This window comes from Anticarsia gemmatalis, chromosome 1, assembly GCF_050436995.1.
Source record: "Anticarsia gemmatalis isolate Benzon Research Colony breed Stoneville strain chromosome 1, ilAntGemm2 primary, whole genome shotgun sequence".
Classification (NCBI taxonomy): domain Eukaryota; kingdom Metazoa; phylum Arthropoda; class Insecta; order Lepidoptera; family Erebidae; genus Anticarsia; species Anticarsia gemmatalis.
Genome location: NC_134745.1, coordinates 14013157 through 14030547, shown reverse-complemented (window position 1 = coordinate 14030547; position 17391 = coordinate 14013157). Strand labels below are relative to the sequence as shown.

Below are 17391 nucleotides of genomic sequence, written 5' to 3'. Positions count from 1 at the left end.
TATGTGAGTGAAAACCACTTTATCGTGTTCTCGGGTATTCTTATGCATGATCTAGATAGATTTTTATCCGATCGAAATATTTTTTTAATATTTTTTTTTCTTTCCCGAAGACCCCTCAAAAACAGGGTGTTTAAAAGCATAACCTGTTACTTGAGCCGACAAAAAATTAATGTTTACGGTATTTATTGTTGACGTTTTTGATTAAAATAAAGTCATTTGATGTCAAACTGTAACGGTATGGCGAGAAACTCATTCATTCGATTTTTTCGTCCACATATTAGCCGGTTGTTTAACAAGATGCGTTAAGGCTGACATTGTTTTTATAGAACTCGACTTGTAGGATTTTGTGGTTTTTCCATATTTCAAACCAGACTTTAGGCAAATTTTTGGTTGTAAATCAATAAGAATTAACCATTCTAAATTTTTCTGAAGGCACTTTGTGCAGTGATAAAGTTTTTATAAAAAATCAAGGGACCGTTTGTTTGGAAATGCTTCGAGCGCGAATAACTTTTTCTGGATTTGGTTCATCTTAAAGCACCCATAAAGTCGACTGGTGTTTATTTTTCGGCTCATGCACATAGATCTTAGATCCGTGTTCTATCACGATTTGATACATGTATTTTGAAGCAAAACGATAGATTTTTTAAGCATTTATTGGCGCTAATCGGCGCGAGGACCTTATCTGATTTTTGTAAAAAAAAATTGATTCATTTCGAAAAAATCTTCTAATGGGAAATGTTGTTACCTAGTATTTTATATCTAAGGCACTTGTCCCACCGCCAACGATGAACGAGTAACGAGTAGAGCTAGAATTGGAAACGAGTTGGCGAGCCGCGGGGAGCGAGTGCGTAGTTGCGGTAGTTGTGTAGCTCTGCTACAAACGAGTGTGCGAGTGAGGCGAGCGATTACTCGCATCACTGTCATCATCGTAGAGAAATGACAGCTGGTTGCTCTCTCGACGCGTGTTCTAATCGCGCGAGTATTGCTGAGCGAGTGTTATCTGTCATGGCTCTGGTCGCTTAGCAACAAACTAGTGAAGCGAGTGCTCGCCGTCAATGTGAACAGTCAGCGATCAACTGTTTGTATATGTGTCTCTTTTGTTTACATGGAATACATATCTACTATACGTTTCTTGAACGAGAAAATAGCCGATAGTTTGTCGTTTTCTCGTCGGCGGTGGGACAAGTGCCTAAGAGTGGAAATAATGTTTAGGATTTTGTTATTCTTTTGATGCATCAGGAAACAAAAATGCATAATTAATTTTCGCACAGCATCAATTTTTCCGGACGCAGCTGGTGACCTTGGACGACCTTCAGGAATTTCAATGGTGAGGGAAAAATAATCATGATAGAACTTTATTTATTTGCGTTTTAAATTTTCAAAGGATCGGACTTTATCGCCGAAATAATAAATAAGTCGATATAGACACGACAGTTTCTTTAAGTCACGTCAAAAGTCGTAAAAAATATTTGCACGAAAATGTCAACATCCGAATGCCATTTTTCCGCACACTTACTATTTTCGATCGACGATATTGAAAATATTTTCAGCGCAGATTTCAAAACGCTCTTCGGAATGTAGTAGTCAAAAATGTCAAACTTTACGATGAAAACACCAATTGACTTCTAAAACAATCAGATTCGTCAAGGCTCAAAATATAAGTAGTGACCTAAGTACAACGCTATCATTCTACGAAACGCCTTAATCTCGCGTTATATTTACTGAACGTGGTAGCCGTGATGCGCGGGCGCCGGTCGTCGCACGCCCCCCCGCGCTACGTCACCACGCGTCACAATGGAGGGGATACGATTTACTCGAGTTATATACTCGTTCCCTCGCTCGCACCGTCACACCAACAGTGAACGTTCCGTAGAAACATACCAAAAAAATGTGCAACATGTGTACTCGTGATGTGGTTGAAATCCAGGCGCCTGCGCCGGCCCAACCGGTAAAGAAGCCGTCTGCCGTCATTGAACGCATGAAACGCAAGCACAATATCGTGACGGATCCCAGCTCTGAAGAGATCCAGAAGCAGGTGGAATACCAGCCTGATCTCCTGACTGTGTCCACTCAGTACTCGAAGGTGGCCTTCAACTTCTTCAGGGATTCGCTGGTGCGTCTGCAAGAAACGAAAGCCTACGTGTGAGTATTTTACTTTCTTTTTTATGTGTACATTTCTTCAACATTCACTCCATGAAGTGATGGATGCGTACGTGAAGTGTATTGTTTAATATTGAACAGTCATTTGTTAGGTTATGACTGAAAAATGTTACGTGTATCAATTGACGTTTGCCGCACAATACCGTTCGCTTTTCCGATTGAGAAAACTCGGTTTTTCTTGAAACGTTTATCGGAAATAACGATTCGAACGGTTATCGGCTTTTATAGTTCCTTTTTGAAACGTATTTTACTAATCAAATTATATGACAACAAACTCTTAAGTTATTAGTGAATATTTGTGTCTTATTTACTGCATTTATTAACGAAAAACATAAAATAAAGTTTCAACATTTAAACAACTATAACGCAATCTATAGTTTCAGTTCTTTCAGATTAGATCTCGTTACATTATCTAGTAGATTGTAACAGCTATCTTCCGACATTATCTACCGGTTAATCGTTACTTATCCGTAAATCATAAAAACAAGTCTTTAGTACTTTGTGTCCGTTGTTTGTATGTTTGTAAAAGTCCCCGCGACAGGACCAATTTTTAGTACGAGAGTTGTCTTTTGAAAATAAAACAATTTTACCCGTAGTATGGTGAAGTACTAATTAGTGCAAGAAATAATATAATTTATATTTTGCTCCATATTTCACCGTTCCAAGCGAAACTCAAAAATCAAGGAATAAATCAATCATTCGTACTAACAATCAATAAAAAACAAGTCTTGCATTTTAGTACCTTCGTAATCTAAGAGTTGCTATCTCGTGTTATCAGTGTTTGATAACAGGTATTGATCTCAGGTCGACACTGATAACAACAGAATCTTTATCTTCACGATTTAACTTTGTGGGATAAGCAGTTTCTGAAGGTTCTTTGACTCTTCTGTCTATGATTGTTTCAAGGTCATTTGTAAAATTAATTCTGAGATAATAAGTCTGACTAAAACCTATCAGCGTATTCCTAATTTGGCAACGGTTGGACAGTATTTTCTACTTATAGACTGGCTGCTTCTAACGAAGCCCTAACCGCAATTTCTGATTTAATGCAACCAAATTACAGCTGAGTATACGTGACCGTTGACAATTGCTTAAATTTTCTTAGTAGGGAATAAAATCTCGTTAAGTAATTCAACGAATATGTATGCAACTAACTACAATAAATATGTAGAGATTGTATCAAATAGTGTCCTGTACTCACTAATACTCACTATCCTTTAAAATTTAATGAGTTTTTCAAGTAACATAGTGTTTTTATATCAGGTATCACTATTTTAAAACTTATTTTAAGTCAAATTCACTGCTGTCTATTTGTTATCAGCCATTTCTAAGCCTATTTTTCAATGAAAGTTTCAAATCTCTTATCATGCTACCTCTGCTAGCTAGATATAACTAGAATACAGGCATTTTGTAGATTTCATGCTGATATACGGATAGACGTAATAATGTCATATCGATATGACGCATACTTGTAGATGCGTAGTTAGATTGATAGATACTGAAAAACTTTATCAAAGAAGATGACGTAATTTTCAGGCAGGCTTAGGATCCAAGATGCAGTTATAATCATGATGGGTAATTGTAACCAAATCCAAAACTAGTTGTTCCTAAACTGTCTTACCAATAAACGTAATTTAAGCTCTGATTAATTTATACAATGTGTTGTCTTTTTCAATCATATTCTGTTCAAAATTAGTTCAAATGACAAAACACTGTATAACTTAAGCACAACTTACAAGACGTTTACTAAGATAGTTTATTCATCCAAACCTCAGAAAAACTCTTACTTTAGAATTCTGTTTATTCATAAACTAAACTACTTACTTATTAACGCATTGCGACTAAAAACAACTCTTAAAAAAACCTATAAATACTTTTTTTTTGGCTGAAATAAAACCTTTTACGAAAACGTTAAGACAATAGTTGCTTTTCGTCGCTACGAATACAATTTGATAACAGCACCACATTGTCACGAAGCAGGATGGCACGTAAGCCCTTATGGATACAATCTTATTACAACATTACCGTGGGAACGAAACAATGAAGAATAGAAGCACTACCGCAGTATAAGATTGCGCTAACTAAAGAGGAATAAATTGGTTGCTTAGCAACAGTTATAAATAGGGATGCAGGATCAAGACTTACTTTCTACCAGTACCACGATTCTCACTCACCTCTATCGACTATCGACAAACGGCTAGCTGTCAAAATTTTTGTAAAACAATCGGTTCAGCGCCTCTAGCGGGCGTCTTAGAAACAATGTTTGCAGTAAATTTTAAGTGTCAAACTCTCGATACTTTAAAGTACCGACTGTAGAGAATCGTGCTACAGTACTACATATGTTAGGTAACCAAGTAATGTGTGATAGCACGGCTAAAAAAATAACCTATCTTAGAGGCTCTTTTTATCATCAAAATCCTGTCTACTATTTGAAATTTCCCTAAGTCCCTCTGGGCCAAAGCATTGGTTAAATTTCGTTATATGCAACACTGACTATACACTACCTGAAATGCTAATACGGTTTGTGAAGTATTTCTTTGTATAGGAACCCTAAAATCATATAGAAAGGATCTAGACGCAAGGTCAATCGTCGGTCACCAATATTTTATAGGGCTGTATCACACTAAATGTTCTAATAATATGTATTATTAGAAGCTAAGAAATTAACTTTAATCATAACTGTAATATTTAGACCAACTATTTGGGAGTTAGGTTTACAAGAATGTCACTGTTTTTCGTTCCTGAAACAAATAATAATAATATTAAAGAAAAATAGCTTTAGTTAACGCAGTTTGTGGGTCTGTTTTCCCTAAATTGTGACGCACAAATGAATGCCTAATTTCGCACTGTAACAACGCATACAGGTAGGTAGATTTAGTACGAACCTTACAACGCTTACCTTTACTACTTAAAACACAAAACCTCAACAATATTCAAATAGAATATTATTATCTTATCTCGAACTATGAATTGATAAAAACGTTAGTTGTCCGACTCATCATTATTTTTAATACCTAACGACAAAGCATCGCGCAAATTATCTGCGAGTACCTATACCCAAGACTTAAAAATATCCCACTAGTTTTATATCGCTGACATAATTTTAACCAAATTCAGTAGAGTAGTGTTCGCTTTCATCAATAATTCTAAATTACTTATTATCATTAATACTATTAGACTTAGGTACTGAATTAATGTTGTAACTTCGCAACCCTAGTTTCACCTTTTGTAAATTGAAAGTTATACAATCGCCTTCGGTCATTAGTAACGGGTTCAAAAATAGCAACACATTTGGCCATTTTAAAAGCCTCTAGTCACTATCAAACTGAAATAAATGCGGAACGTTAGTGAGGAAGGAAATATTATGTTTGTTACTGTTTCACGCAAAAACTATTGGATGGATTTTTACAAAATGACTACACAGGCACACAGTTTGTTTGGTTACCATAGTAACATTGCTTAGTTTGGAATCAAATGACAGTGAGAGTTGTCCATTGATAATAATTATATTAAATATACCTAATCTGGTTTACCAAATAGGGAACTTTTACTTCGAGAAATCTTTAAACACGGACGAAGTAGCAAATAAAAACTAGTAAGTGAGTGTAAGCCTTTAAAGTCCGTAGTCTATTACAAAAGGCTATTATAGTTAACAAGTTTTTTGCCTTTAAACTCGTTTAAAGGTTAGGATTATCTAGAAACAGTAATCCCAATTTATGTTACTTGAGAATACTGCAATTGGATATGGATAGGTGTTTCTTTGAGATTAAAAATGTAGCTCGAACATATAATAAAGTCGAATGAGATAGGGAACTCTGTCTTTTGAAAATGTTACTAACTAACTACCTTTAAAGGAACTTTATTATCACTACATTCGGTATTTAGAATTTCTAACCAATTAATTTGTTATATTGTTTTTTACGTTTTCAAGATACATTCACTAACATTATATTACACAAAAACCAAATTAATAAATATCATTTGACAACTCACACACTTAATAATGCAAAATAATGTTGCAACTCATTTTCTCTTTCAACTACGAGTACTTTTATAAATTACATCTTATTAGTACCCAAAAAATATCCAAAAAACATCTTGCATTTGCCCTGAAGACTATTTCTTCACGATTCAATTGACTTCAAAATCAAATACGATTCTTCATCGGAATGTCATGATGCAACAGTTCGAACAACAATACAGTGACAAGTAATTTTAATTGATAATAAGGCGTATATAGGCCAAGTAAATTTAACCAATTTGGACAAATAATACTTTTAAATGTACCGACAAATTGTGTAACGCTTTAAAATCACTTTCACTGTAGTCTTTTGATGTTTATACGGTTATATGATGGACAATGTGACAATCAAGAAGTAGAATTACCTCCCATGCTAGGGGCATAGGAGGCAAAACTCAGGCATAACGATAATGAGTTTTCGAAGTTATGTGTGTATTATACATAATTTTTACTTGTTTTAATGGTAAAGGAAAATATAATTTAGAATACATTTTATGTGTGAGTGCGTAAGAAACAGTTCTTGAAGGTCTGCACTTAGTAAAACTTAGGATGCCTTAGAGATCTTTACAATAGATCTTAGAGGTTAGCAAAATCCCTAACCTGCACTTGGGCAACGTGATTGTCTCAAGTACTAACCGTCCTCATTTCGGGAATAGAGTCTTGCCCAGCAGTGGGATGTTTATGGCTTAAATACATACAAAAAATAACTATGCAAAGTTACAATGCGTTTCAGTGCAATTTTCATTTGATAGACAGTCTCTACATTCAATAAATAACCTTAACTTGTTGTAAATAAGAATGATTATTTGTTTTGCATATCATTGATATGGGTAAGGTACTTCGGAACGTTATAGTGTTTGCTGTCAAGTGCTATCTGTTATGAGATAATCACATTGTCAGTCTTAATAGAGATCTCTACGCTCGTAATACCATGTGAACTTTCTTTATTTTTGTTGCCTTGCAGACTTAAGATCTACATAACTAATAGATATGTATTCGTAATTGGATAATAAGGATACATATCAATAAATACATAAGATGTCTATTTGATAAGAGCTTCTTACTCCATCATGCGACAGTACTATATTGTATATTGTATATATTGTACTGAGTTTAAAATAAGTACCCGAATTTTTAAGCTTATCAATTCCTGCTTATAACCTTGAAACAGCTTTTACTAATTAATACAAATATACATAATCATTATAGTAAATAGAGGAAACAAAACAACTCGACAACAAATCGTTCCGGTTTATTTAAATAATACGCGGAAGTGGAGTTTGGAGCCAAGAGTTAGGACTAAGGAGGTCACATTGTCGTACAGAACTTTGTAGAACAAATAACTACATTTCTTTTAGGTTATGTTACCCTTTTGACGTATCCAGGTTAAAAATCTTAGTTACTTATCATGTTACTATTGATACAATAATATTCAGAATGTTAGTTTTTTGAAGATTTTTTTTTAGTTCGAATAGACCATGAAGTTTTCCCGTCCAAGCGTTTGAAACTTTAGGCAATATTGGATTTCAAAGTAAGTTTTATGAGTATTGTAAAAATAATCTTTGAAATCTAGTAATAATTTAATAAAGTCAAATGATGTTACTAGTAAGTTTGGCTTTGATGACCAAAGATAAAGTGTGAAATTTGACGATATTCAGATTATTATGTGACCTGAAATTTTATATATTTTTAGAAATATTTCAAGCAAACATAAACTTTTAGTATTTCAATATACAAAATAGACCATCAAAAATATTTTTCATCAAAACACGTGACGTCCAAGATAAGAACTGCAACAAATACATTATCGTGAAACCATCTAGGAAACCTCAAAAACAATTTCCAAAAATAAAAATCTGTGCAATCCGGTTATCTCTATCTACACAAATAACAACTGCAAATGAGATCAATGCAAGTTCCAGATTTATAAAGAAGATAATAATCATAACATCCATACCTGCACTGTACTCGGCTGTCTATCTATACATCGGCTAGCTATATCGATAAATGTATGAAAAACTGATCAGCGCCTCTAGCGGATGCCGTAGGAACAAAATTTTAAGAACATTTTAATAGAATAGTTCATTGGGTTTTCGGAAGAATATTAAACTTGTATTCGTAAAAGGTTCATCGAAAATAATAATGCTATGTAAATTTCTTTCGTTCATTATTTATAATTAAAAAATATTATAGACTGAAACATTATATTAGGCACTCATTTGTTACAATACGACAGAGTGACGTCACTATGTCTTATTTCTATACTAAAGTGTTTTAACATTTCATAAAGAGTAGCTGATTTGATTATCAACTACCCTATTGTCAAACTCGATACTCGATAGTACGGACTGAAGAGAATCGCTACTGAAAACGTGTCGGCAAGCACGTAATGTCATGTAAACTGTTTATAGAAGGCTCTTGTTTTAAAAACTTAACTCGGGTGTGTACACCACTGCTTAAAGAAAAATCACCCCTATTGTGTTTGTAAAAGGGTTTATTTTACATAAACTGTTGTGTTGGCTAGATGGTTTCAAAGGCTCGTGCTATATTCCCACGGTAATAACAATAGGAAGTGTTTCAGCTGAAGATTTCAGTGGTCAATTGTGATATGTTTAAATGTAGGGCGGATGCGAATACGTTGGGAAGGTGTTAGGTTATTACATTTGATACTTGCAAATTTTGGCACTGTTTGTTGCTAAATATACTTTTTGTGAAATATAAAACTGATGTATTTTAGTTACTTAGTTATTTTAGATCATTTTTGATATAGAAAACCTATACTAGTCTAATGAAAATGACGAATTTTCTAGAAAAAAGATTCTTCCGAGAATATTTTACTCTACTTTAGTAGATATTATGTAGACTTTACGAGAGTTAATCCCTAGACATCTAGATAAGTATCAGATACCTTAACAAATGGAATTTTGAAAGTTAGTTTTAATCTGTCACTTTATTTAGCAAACAAGTTATCTAACACATATTAAGAGCTGTGAAACTAGCTCTTAATCAAACTGTCAGTTAAGTTTAGCATAAAATGAAAGTGTAGTTATTAAAAAACATTTAGTAAACGATGGAATGGATAATTTGAAATTTATGACAGTATCATATTTAATTTATTAATTAGGAAAACCTTCCTATAACCAGGTCTTTAACCCTTAAATCTTTAGTATTCTTCGATGATTATATACCTACTTAACCTCCTATAAACTTCACGCGTGCGATTGTAACTTTATTCCACCTACAATAGTTAATGAACCGTTACATATTAATGTCAAAGACCTACAATTACGCAATAATGACATAATTGTAATATCATTCAGTCTATTAACTAGTTCAAGAATACTTTGTTGAATGAAAATCGCTTCATTGACATTTATATCTAGACTACTATTAGTAAAGTACTAGACTAGCGAGGTAAACTAAGACCTAACCTCTCCTTTATTCAGGGAAGAGTACACATAGTGAGAAAGGACTTAAATCTACTTTATTTAAAATTTTCACAGAAATACTTTTACAACACACGTATTACAATTATGTAAAGTTCTTAAAAAATGGAGTCGAATCTGCATAAAAGATTGTTCATTCTAAACGTTTATTTAAATAGTAGAAACATAAAATTCGTCTTTAATTTAAATCAGTCAAATTACAAACATAACTACGCACTTTTCTTATAATTAGTAAAGATATTTAGGATTTTACGCGATCATAATTTATTTATTTGCGAAGTCTTAATCTCTACATTTATCGCCCGGTGGGGGCTTAAATCTTTACACAATCAAAAACGTAATTTGCATTAATACTTTAACGTCATTTTTATCACATCATGTGCACCGTATAATCTACGAATTACATAATAATACATACCTGTTTAATAAGGTATTTATCTAGTAGCAAATGTTAATAACTTAACTTTAAATTATCTGCATCAAGCGGCTCCGCGTACAAACTTTCATCACCAATTTTAACCTTAAAAGCTTTAACTTTTGAAGAAATACCTAGTATATACTTGATCCCAGGTCATCAACTATCCCCATGCCAAATTTCATCAAAATTGGCTCAGAAATTAAGGCACAAAAACGTTACAGACTTTCGCATTTACATTTGTTTGGTTAGTAACGTTATGTTTTTTTGCACGTTGCACTATTTGCTTAACGGATTACGGTCAAATGACCATCGGTTACTGCGGAGAATGACCTCAAAATAATCGCGGTGAAGGTCAGACTGAGATAATGTTTGATCTGTGGTAGTTTTGGTAATTTGATTATAATAATGGTAGTAAAAAACCTGATTTATTTATAGCAAACTAAGTCTATTTTTTCTACATGGCAACTTATGTTATGCAACAGTAAAACTTAAGAAGCACTCTTTAATTTGAAATTGATCTCAGAACACGACTCTAAAAAGGACAGTCTCTTATTTGAAACGTAGAATTCTACTTATATCATAAGTCTCTTTAACGCAACACCATTGAACCCGATTTAAATGAAACTTTGCAGTAACAAAGATAAGACATGAGAACAGCAAAGTAGGGACTTCCCTTTTTTATTCCACAAGAGCGGTGATCAGTCATTTTTTTAAATATACCTACGCAGGTAGTAAAGTCAGGAAATATCTATCTTGCCTCGGATTTTAATTCATTCAGTTCTCATTCATATTGACACCTTTTTATCTGATAGTTTTATCTTAGGGATTGATGTATCTGTCGGAAAATCCTTCGGATGACGCAATCTTTGCAAATAACAATGGAAAATCTCATACATAAAATGTTTTTTTTTAACCCATTGCTGGGGAAGGGTCTCCCAAATGAGGGAGGGTTTAGGTCCCTGAGTCCACCACGCTGGCTAAGTGCAGTTGGGGACTTCGCATGCTCTCAAAAAATGTTAGGCATCCTACATTTCACGATGTTTTTCTTTCAGTGTTAGAGCAAGTGATAATTATGTCTATTACACAAAAAACATATCGCTTAATTTTTATATAGGTAGTAACAAAATTCACTACATATACCTGTTTCCCCTGTCAAGTCTATCTTTAAATACCTTTTTTAATCTACACAGCTTTAAAAAGCGGAAAGTAAAGACTATCATAGTTTAGTTTTATTTGTACTTGCTTCTGTACTACTCTCGAATCTTCCATTTTTTCTCAGAATTGTCTGATATCTATACAGTGAATGATAACATGGAGGATGGGCACAAATTATCTTATCGAAGGAAAATAAATGAAAGTAAGCGTGATAAGGAATTATTTGAAACAAATAAACAATTTTCTTTTCTTAGCTTGGGTTATAACCTCCTTAGATTGTAGGCAGAATTTTCCATTGCCAAATAACTTTATACAGGAAATAATTCTAGCCATATTCGACATACATTTCCTGAAAATTAATCTAAATAGAAAATAATGAATAGCTTAGTATCATAAACATACATCTAAATTAACAATAAAAAAATATTTATCTTTTATTTTCGAAGGGCATTCTCAACAACTTTAATCGTCAATATCAAGAAGGTTCATTGTCCTTTAATGGCGGCCAAGTCCAATTGTAAATCCTTCTTGTCTACACTTATCGTTATGACGTTTCAATCTCGAGTAGCTATTTATTTCCTCCCCACTTAGGCTGAAAACGGAATATTCCTTTGCCCAATTCAAATTATAACAACAATACGTCAATCGAGTTTTGGCGCGTAATTTAGAGATCAAAAGGAAATGTTTATATGAATAATAATGGCGGACTGATTGAATGATAAACAGCCAATCAGTCATTAATTTGACAGGTGTTAATTAGAAAGTTTGAAACGTTAGTGTATTAATACTTTTACTTTTATTTAGGACTTGCTTTCTTTATGGTTTATAGGGTCGTAAAATCCTGCTGCGTAAACTGTCGATACTTACTAACAAATTAAACGGCAAGCTAAAGGCACATGCACGTAATTCCTTGCAAGTGCATTATAATATAAACAGTATATTGTTACATACATACATGCATAATATCACGCTTTTTTCTCATAGAGACTACAGTTTAAATTTCAAAAGTTTATAATTGGTAGAAAATTTGTTTTGACAGGAATTAGGGCCTGTACGATACTATCGAACTCCAAAATGGTGCCTATAGCCAATAAGAAATACTACTTTGTATTCAATAACGTTGTAAGTCTTTCAGTGTCGCCATGTGTCTCAAAATTTGGCAAGCACTCGCAAAGTTCACTCACACCTATGTTTATCAATGCACCGATTTAGTTGTATCGAGATACCGATAATTATACAAAAATAGCCATAGATGATGACGTATAAATTTATAATTAAATTATCCGTTTATTATTGTCAATGGTATACGTCACTTTATAGATACATACGCTAAGGTTATAAGTATCTTTGGGCAGCTGTAGTAGCCTGAAATAATTTGAATATATCAAAATATATCAAAACGACTCAGTTTGAATATATTTTTTATTTAAAATGAAGTTCAACATCAAACGAAAAATGAAATATGTAGTCAATTATATTTTTAAATAAATGCCTTTAATACTAACATACTTACAAATGATAAGGTAACTACAAGTAGCACAAATAAAAAAAAATATTCAATCATATTTTATTTCTAGTCGCGTCGTCAACTAAATTCCCGTTCTCAAAAACATAAAATAAAAATTATTCAACCGACATTGCACTGCAACATTTTTATTTTTATTAATATGAAGAATGTTCCAATTAAGATTCGCCTTCAGACATGATTCTATTCTAATCAGTTATTTGCAATCATTGGTCAGTTAGCGAGACGGCAAGCTGTAAAAACGACCCTTCTAACACGGACGACCTTCACAACTTTCACGTTAATGTTTTTGTCTCTACTTAAATAAATTACTATGTAATTAATTGTATTGAATGATGAGAATACTAATCAAATGCTTTAACATTGATTGAAGACGCCTTTAAGAAGATACTTGCTATTTTTGAACTGTTCTTGAAGGATCTTAAAGTTATTCATGTTGGGAAAGAATACAGTAAGGAGTTTTCCTTTTCTTAAATTAATGACAATAGGTGAGGCTTCCTAGAAAGTCCGTAGACGAACATTAAGTTTACAAATAATGCGAACATTTAATATTGCAAATGACGCAAAATAAGTATGTAGAAACCTTAGCGAATGTTTTTATTTCTACCAAGTTTCTATGTACCAGCATATCTACTAAAAACCACAGTTCAAACATGTCAAATTACAGAAAAAATTGACACGAACCATAGATAAACAAGGTATCAGAAACACACCTCAATCGCAACAAAAAAGGTTTCAAATATCAAATCACTTCCGAACGAATTTATCAACTGCCTAAATCTAAATCGAAAATGACTCATTACTTATACGTAACGACTAATTGTTTTAAATAAATAGTAGTCAAGTGTGATCGTGCCCAGCCCACTCGTTGGCAAGACGACGAAATATTCACGAGACTTGTGCATGTACTGTTTAAATGCAATTGTGAATAGGGCTGCACTACACCGCTGAATTTATAAGTTCCGGTTTTTGCTGTTGAACGTTAGAAAAGGTTTATCCTGATTCGTAGTTTTCAAGTTTTCGCGTTAAATGTTGATTAATAGCGTTTCATTGTTAGTGGAAAGTGCCGAAACGTCAAATATAATTTAAAATTTTAACTTCGGTAAAAGATTTTAAATTTTATGAAACGGTGCGTTGTAATATTCTGAATAAAGGCAAAGATCTTGCTAATAAAATAATTGCAGAGCGCATTTATATTTTTGTCGACCACCACACGACGATTTTGAAAGAGGAGGTTTAAGCATCGTCATCCTTATTTAATCTCTCTTTAAACAGTCTTTAAAGGTCAAATTATTCTCCTTCTCAGTGAGTAGAAACTAAAAATATAATTTCTTAAGTAAGCTAGCAACAATGCATCATACATCAATGTTATCTCCCAAGGGATTTAAACACTTTCTCCGTCATACTATCACGCGGTCCACTGGTGATTTTCACGTATCAGCGTAAAGAATCGTATCATTTTGAATGAAAGGATCTATGGCTGATTATATTTAAGTTCGACGACTTTTACAAGCAGATCACTTGCAAAATACGTACTAGTGTATATGAAGGAAAAAATATTTGTTTATTTGTCTACACAGTGTCATCTCGGAAATTAGAAGGCCGTTTAAGAAAAAAACATACTGAAACTAAATATTTTTAGGATCTAAATTATTATGAGTTGCAGTAATTACTTATGATTTGCGAATAATGAATCTTGCCTCAAATTAAGATAAATGTCTGTTAAGTTATTTACTCGCGTGATCATTTACAATAAGCGATTTTTCTTTAAATGATCCTGAAATGAAAATGAGTTATTTATTACATGCACAGATGAATTATCTATGACCATGCTAATAAGACTCTAAAAAGGTGTAATAAAAAAAACGTGAAAAAATTGTATTATAAACTTCAAAAACTATTTTTATGTTCATATCACAACTGCACTTTGTACAATGCCAAAATAGATCACGAATCATTTACAAGGACCGTAAAACCGTAAAATAATATATCGTAAAGATAACCTCACTACGTCGTTAGTCACTATCAGTCCGGGATAGTGATGTACTCACGTTGCATCCAGCGTGAAAATCGAATCGTAAGTTCGTTGATTTACCGATAAAAACCGATAAGATTACGTATGCAAAGATTTAACGCATCTTCATTAATTGTGCTAATAAATGACCAGGTGTTTTCAAAGAATAAGTTCTTGAATTGTGAGATAAGATAGGTAGTGCACTGTTTTAATTAAAAAAAACGATAAAATTACGTTGCAACGAACTTTGTATGCACAATTCCCGGGTATAATAGCGATTTGTTAAACCGAGCTATAAATTTTCTGTGTCAATTTTAATTGAAATCTATGGAGCTTTAGCGCAAAGAGTAACAAACGACCATAAAACGCATTAATTATGGAAGGAATTGCGGTGATTTAGGCTTTCTCTATGATGATCTATCCGACCAATTTCGTCCACGGCGACTTGTTCTTCTCCTAGTCAGATTGACGCTGATGCGCTTGGAAGTGGTTTGCAGGAACCCCCCATGCGTAGTGCTGTGTTAATAAAAATAGCGTCTTGCATTTTTTCCTTTATAGCTTTCTTTATACAAGTAGTCACGTAATCTCTAGTTTTTAGAATTATTACAATAAATAATATAATATTAAAAAAATATATTTATCATGCATTCGTTGTACCTAAGCGTATTCCTAAATAGAGAAGCAAACGCCTAATATCATTGCGAGATTGCGTGATTTTTATAAATTATCAGATCTAATACATTGAATTTTCATGTATAGTGTGTGCCAATCTTTGCGATACCATTATCGTTTAGATTTAATCCGTCAACTTGCGTATGTCTACTAAAATAAAATTGCCAATGAACGCTGATGGCGCCCAACTAGCGGCACTGTTATCTTAATCATATTTACGCAAAAGGATACGATAATTAATATAATCACTGAACTTTTAATATCGGTCGCCATCCCTAGTGACTTGTTAGCTACAATTTGAAACGAGGTCAGCCCGACGAATGGCAGAATATACGAGAAATCCTATTATTTACACAACAAATTATATTAAAAGACAAACTGTAAAAATGTATGAAGCTAAAAACTTTATTTTCAGAATCTAAATATAAACGTTTCTAGGCTGAATGTCGTCTAGAAATAATGTATACTAGTTTCTGAACGGAGAGCTGTTCGAGTGTTCGATTATCAAACACATAAATTGCAATTTCCCGCCATCTCATAGAAGTGTTGGCGATAAATGGATAGTTTCGCTGCAGTTTGATTGTGGAATTTCTCAATTAAAACAAACTTCCAATCAATGGATTGATTTCACAAACGATTTTCCGAGTCAACTACCGGCATCGGGAGATATTATAGTCTTTTATATGAAGAGCCATTGCATGAAAGAAAAATTGCGTCCAAAATTAAGCATATAAAATAGTAGGTATAAATATTATGAAAAGTAATAATTTGCTGCTTACGTAACCGCGATTAAAAACCGGTCGGTGCGAGTAAGAAGTTATTTTTATCATCATTTTCTCTGTAAACCTTATACGAACGCGCCTTTTCCGATATTTTGAGCCGAGTGCACAGACAGGCGCCATCATTACTTATTACTGATTCACTGCACATAAAATTACGAAATATTGAAATATTATCTCCTGCCTGAGACTCCATTCGTATGGACCATAGTTATATAGCTTTTTCTGCATAGTTTGCGTGGGATTTTCGGGATAAAAGCTATTCCTAGCATGTCCTTTCTCAGTTTTCAAACTGTCTTCGTACAAAATCGCATTCGAATCAGATTAGTGACTATAAAAAACGTTAGAAAAATGCCACTCTATGAAAACTGTTTGTGTAAGGCTTTTTGCAATAAAGCAGGTAAAATTACATTCCTAAATTATGGTTAACATGCATGAGTTTTGACGTAAACGGAACAACGATTCATAATTAACACTGATACAAAACATCACTTGTCTTGCTAAAAGAGTTATTAGCGATAATTACTACTTGTAATCACTAATATGTAGGCAATTGAGTGAATCGCCATTGTTACAATGCAAGTAGGTTTCAATACAGCAGTCGTGTTAGAACCGCCCATGTGTTACGATTTAGTCGATAGGCTGAACACGCGATACCACGGCCTGGATTAAATGACGGATACACATTTTTTTTCAAAATGGCGTTTAAGAGAAGATTTATAACAAGATTTGTTGATTTCAGATGATGCCTTAATGTTTTGTTGCAATAAAATCGTAGTGTATTCGCTACATTTTTTATTTTAAATGGTCGTCTGAGTTGACATGACAGTGGTGTTACTTAAAAAGTGATACCTTAATAACAATCGAAACCGATTTTTTACCTCGTATTATTAAAAGAAGACTGTGCCATGGCTAGAACGAACCCTGCATCTTGTTAAGGTAAACCGAAAAGGCTTTTTAGAACATTCGATTAACCGTACACAATTAAAATAGTCCTATTTTTACTGTTTGTTCGTACCATTTCTAATTTCAATAATCTCGATTGTAAGCATTATAATGGCCATAAAAGTGGTTTAATAAAGGAACAATAAGACCTCATTGCACAACGATTAGACACGGAAACAATGCATTTATTTAACTCTACAGAACTGATTTATAATCATTGGTTTATGTCAAGGGAAACGTCAAGGACTTTGCGGTT

At 33.3% G+C, this 17391-nt stretch overlaps 1 protein-coding gene across 1 annotated transcript in view; it reads left to right on the top strand.

The window, feature by feature from the left end:
* Positions 1-1833: 1833 nt before the first annotated feature.
* LOC142977411 (transmembrane protein 205) overlaps positions 1834-17391 on the top strand; it is a 33638-nt gene continuing 18080 nt past the window's right edge. Inside the window, exon 1 of the mRNA XM_076121307.1 lies at positions 1834-2142. Coding sequence (XP_075977422.1) covers positions 1889-2142 — 254 coding nt within the window. The 5' untranslated portion in view covers positions 1834-1888. The remainder of the gene's footprint in view (positions 2143-17391) is intronic.